Source organism: Littorina saxatilis, linkage group LG2 (genome assembly GCF_037325665.1).
Source record: "Littorina saxatilis isolate snail1 linkage group LG2, US_GU_Lsax_2.0, whole genome shotgun sequence".
Classification (NCBI taxonomy): domain Eukaryota; kingdom Metazoa; phylum Mollusca; class Gastropoda; order Littorinimorpha; family Littorinidae; genus Littorina; species Littorina saxatilis.
The window spans coordinates 72,172,786-72,177,785 of NC_090246.1; the positions used below are offsets into that span (position 1 = coordinate 72,172,786).

The following is a 5,000-nucleotide window of genomic DNA, read 5'->3' on the forward strand; positions in this document are numbered from 1 at the left end:
GTGGATTGGGCAATAGGATATATTCAGCAATTACAAAAAGCATAGCAATTAATCATCAAATTGAACAACCGACTGAGCTATAGTACTAGACCCCACAGACAGCTCCCACAATTGCCCTCCCAACTATGTAGTTATGGTCATGCAATACGGGGTGCATTCCAAAAAAGGATGAAAAGTAAACATACAGGTTGGTCCCAAAATATGTTCCCATTCGCTCCCAACGTTTTGTTTGATCACTTTGATAATCGCTTTTCAGTTGAAGTAAGAAGAGACCCTGATTGCAAAGTGAGCGTCGGCCATTTTGGATTCATGATTTCGCAGCACATTAAAAGATGTACTTCAGAGTCATATTCTCCTTGAATTAAAAGGGTCTCTTTTATACTTCATGTGAAAATTGACTAAAACTGTGACCCAACGTAATCTTGGAAGCAAAATGAAAAATTGGCACACAACATGCAATGTAGCAGGAATGCACGATTTCCCCTTTTTGCTCATTGAAAGAAAAGATCTATCAAAAATAAAATACAAAATAAAATCACAAAAATAAAACAAAAAAACATACAAATAAACAAAACAAAACGCAACCTCTAACCACGCAACAATTGTGTCTTTGCGTTATTAAAATGCGATGTGGTGCCAAAAAAAGATTTCCATGTTTGTGTAAAATGAAAATGGACATTACAGTTTTCTTATCTGATCTTATCAAGTCCGCTATACTCACAGTTGTCCTGCAAGTCCGATAAACGGGTGAGGAGATCGTCGGCCATGATGTTCATAGTGGACGCCTGGTGCTCCGAGTTGTACATAGAGGTCTGGATGCTTCTGTTCAAAGCCTGTTACAAACAAAAATCGTAAGGAAGAGGTGGCCTACATGGTTAATAACAGCAGGACGAAACAAGTCCGATTGAAAATATTCTTGGAACACGAATAGGCAGTGTATGCTCTTCTTAGAAAATAGCCCCAAACACAGAAGCGATTACCTGTCAGAAATGCGGTTGGAAGAACAAAAGAAGTTACAGAATATATTTTAACATGCAAAGCCGAATGCAAAGCGTTGCTGCCGTTCGGAGAAAGAACCCGTTTTTTTGCAGTTGAAGACATCATTGTCGACTGCACTTGGAGCAGGACCCAATGCACCTTCATGTCAAGACTTTTAAGGCCTACCTTGGTTGAGCCCGAAGTTGACGTAGCGAAAACCTTCCTACTGAATATGCAGTGCCAAAGCTTCCATTGTGCAGCGAGCTTCGTGAAGAAGACTTCGCGAAGTCGACTTGGCCCAAACAATATCAGGCTTTACTTAAAGGCACAGTCCTTCCCGTGCAAACGATTTGGCTCACTAAATGTGTTGGAGAGTTAACATGAAATACGGCCATCTCTACCCTTGTACAGTGGTACGTGCAGTGATGACAGGACACCCTTGGAACTAGCCAAAAGTGTCCCCACAGTTCAGGTGGCCTGCCAGGACAGGTATACTTTGGTAAGAGATAATAGAAAAAAGGGACAACAAAAAGTGCCATTTAAAGGAAAGTGTCCTTTCGTCGGAGGGTCCATACATCGGAGGTACAACTGTATGTGTTGCTTGGGCAGTAATGTTAACAATGTTATGTCTTATGCAGGATCGTATCTTCAAGCTTACCAACGTGTCAGTTCGCAGGTAGTTGGCTAGGTTGGCGAGAGAGCTGATGTAAGACTTGACACCCTGTTTCCACCTCTGCATCTGGTGGGCGTGTTCGCCGAACTTGCGGAAAGTGGCGAAGTCGGCCGTAGCTGGCGTAATGTACACCAGTGCCATCATGCAAGCGACCACAGCTAGTTTTGCCATTGCTGGAGACATCTTCTGAGGTTGTGTCAAAGACAAACTGCCGAAAAAAGCGATAAGAGAAATCATGTGTGTGTGTGTGTGTGTGTGTGTGTATGTGTATGTGTGTGTGTGTGTGTGTGTGTGTGTGTGTGTGTGTGTGTTTGTGTGTGTGTGTGTGTGTGTGTGTGTGTGTGTTTGTGTGTGTGTACGCGCGTTCGTGTTCGCGTGCGTGCCTGTCTTCCTGTCTTCGATGCATTCCGAACGTTATCAGTCTATGTCTATCTCAGATAATGACATTATTTGAGAAAAGAGAAACCTGAAATATTTCCTGATTTATTTCACAAGATAAAGAAAAAATAATGGTAAGAGTAGGCAACTGAATTATTATTTCATTTCAGAGGGAAGAACGTTCTGGTAATTTCATCATACCCTTGGTTACTAATGTCAAAAAAATGTTCCCCTCGTACGTGTTTATTTGCTTTTCGTCTTCTTTACTTTCTTTCTTACTCACTGTTAGAATTTGTTCCTTTAATTAAATGACCTTAAAGCTATTCTCTTAGTCGAAGACAAGATTTATGTCAACATAACTATTTGCATTACTTTTTCTGTCTGGTTAAATTGTTCGAATCTATTTTATGAAATGGTTTCAAATTCTAAAACACGAATGACATTTTTCGATTTTGTTAAATGAAATGGTTTCAAATTCTAAAACACGAACAAAATTTCTATTCAAAATTTGTCGACTTACCTGATCAATCGCAGTTGAGTCCTTCTGTAAGAATAACCAAACCGAAGTGGTTCGGGCACAACCATTAATTACTCTCAAATTCTGACACCTGCTTCCGATCAGAAGAGGGCGTTGGGACAGTATACGTGGCAGCCGTGGGACTTATCTTCAGCAGTAGTTTTCTTGAACCTTCTTATGATCAGATGTCTTCGCTACTGCTTCTTAGTTTCAGTAATTATAGCCAAGCAAAGAAACTACACGGTTCCTGGCTCACAATTACTTGGCTCCGAAATGTCATCCAAAAAAATACACGAAGGTGCGACTGAGACTGTGACTATATCCTTCAGGAATACAGGCTAATCTTGCAGAAGTAACGCTTGCGCAGGGGAGGGAATCATTGATATTTTAAGCCTTTGTCAATTGTACATTTATTACCAGCTATTGTGTTTTCAGCGTAGCAATAGGGCCCGATATTTAGACGAGACAAGTATAATGCCGACGAGTCGAAGACGAGTCGCATTATACTTGTTCGAGTCTAAATATCGGACCCTATTGCTACGATGAAAACACAATAGCGATTATATAGCTATTCTGACATTAAATTCTGTGTTAAAATCATGTTTTTGTCAGCAACAAGTACCAGAATGGTCCATGTCGTTGAGTGCAGACGACGGTTCCCTTTCCGCATGAAGCCACGGAAATAACCGAACATTGAAAAACCCACGGACATGTATTACGGAGAAAACTCGAGATAACCGGATGTTTAGCATTACGTCAATATGCTAGGAATTATATGACGTCATGACGTATCATGCTTGCCTACGTATATTGTATGTTCGAAAGTCTGACTTCTGTTGGGAATTCGCGTGGTGAAGACTGCGGTAAATCTGTAGATGATAAGAGAACAAGGATTGTCTCAGAAGAAACGACTAAATGTTTCAGACCGGTAACTTCATTTCAACATTGCACTATACAATGGACGTTCTATGTGACAGGAGAGTTTGCTGATTTTGTGTTAAACATTGGAGAGATCGTCTGCTAGAATCAGAGATAGGTCACTTCAGATTGCAGCTTCTGGAAATTTGCTATCGACATTTGTAAAGCTGAACAATTTCAAGTTTGTAAAGCTGAAAAACATTCCCGAGAAGAATTTCAAGTTGTCAGTGTATGCTGTTGTCGATAGAAACATCGCCGCGTGGTGCAGATGTGTAAACCGGAACCATGCGTCGGCCATTTTACTCAATATGCTTTTGGATGCCATTTTACTCAATATGCTTTTGGATATTGAGTAAAATGGCCGACTTCGGCAGCAATATGCTTTGATGATAGGAAGAGACCATCCAATCACAGCCCCCGAATTCCCCCACGTGTTCATCAGAATAGCTATATAAACTAATGTTGCACCACTTTTGGTTTCACAGAGAAAAGAAAAACGCGCATTATTTGATTCAAATTGTATATGAACAAAAAAACAAGTCGCGTAAGGCGAAAATACAATATTTAGTCAAGTAGCTGCCATTTTTCAGCAAGACCGTATACTCGTAGCATCGTCAGTCCACCTCTCACGGCAAAGGCAGTGAAATTGACAAGAAGAGCGGGGTAGTAGTTGCGCTAAGAAGGATAGCACGCTTTTCTGTACCTCTCTTTGTTTTAACTTTCTGAGCGTGTTTTTAATCCAAACATATCATATCTATATGTTTTTGGAATCAGGAACCGACAAGGAATAAGATGAAAGTGTTTTTAAATTGATTTGGACAATTTAATTTTGATAATAATTTTTATATATTTAATTTTCAGAGCTTGTTTTTAATCCGAATATAACATATTTATATGTTTTTGGAATCAGCAAATGATGGAGAATAAGATAAACGTAAATTTGGATCGTTTTATACATTTTTATTTTTTTTTACAATTTTCCGATTTTTAATGACCAAAGTCATTAATTAATTTTTAAGCCACCAAGCTGAAATGCAATACCGAACCCCGAGCTTCGTCGAAGATTACTTGACCAAAATTTGAACCAATTTGGTTGAAAAATGAGGGCGTGACAGTGCCGCCTCAACTTTCACGAAAAGCCGGATATGACGTCATCAAAGACATTTATCAAAAAAATGAAAAAAACGTTCGGGGATTTTATACCCAGGAACTCTCATGTCAAATTTCATAAAGATCGGTCCAGTAGTTTAGTCTGAATCGCTCTACACACACACAGACACACAGACACACACACACACGCACGCACGCACATACACCACGACCCTCGTTTCGATTCCCCCTCGATGTTGTTTTTTTTTTTTTTTTTTTAATTTTTTATACATTTTATTTCCTTTATATACACATAAACACAGCATAACATACATCATACACCGAGTTTATCAACAGAGCGTATACACACGTACATACCTAGACAAGACACAGACATAGACAGTAGGGTGGGTTGTTGAAAAAACAGGGGATATGGAAGGGGGGGGG

General features: G+C 39.7%; 1 protein-coding gene across 1 annotated transcript in view; it reads right to left on the reverse strand.

Moving 5' to 3' along the window:
• Positions 1–2,689, reverse strand: part of LOC138959664 (uncharacterized) — a 13,644-nt gene extending 10,955 nt beyond the window's left edge. Inside the window, exons 1-3 of the mRNA XM_070331242.1 lie at positions 2,550–2,689; positions 1,637–1,859; positions 722–833 (exon numbers count right to left, since the gene is read on the reverse strand). Of these exons, the coding sequence (XP_070187343.1) occupies positions 722–833; positions 1,637–1,859; positions 2,550–2,614 (400 nt within the window). The 5' untranslated portion in view covers positions 2,615–2,689. The remainder of the gene's footprint in view (positions 1–721; positions 834–1,636; positions 1,860–2,549) is intronic.
• Between the last annotated feature and the right edge of the window lie 2,311 nt (positions 2,690–5,000).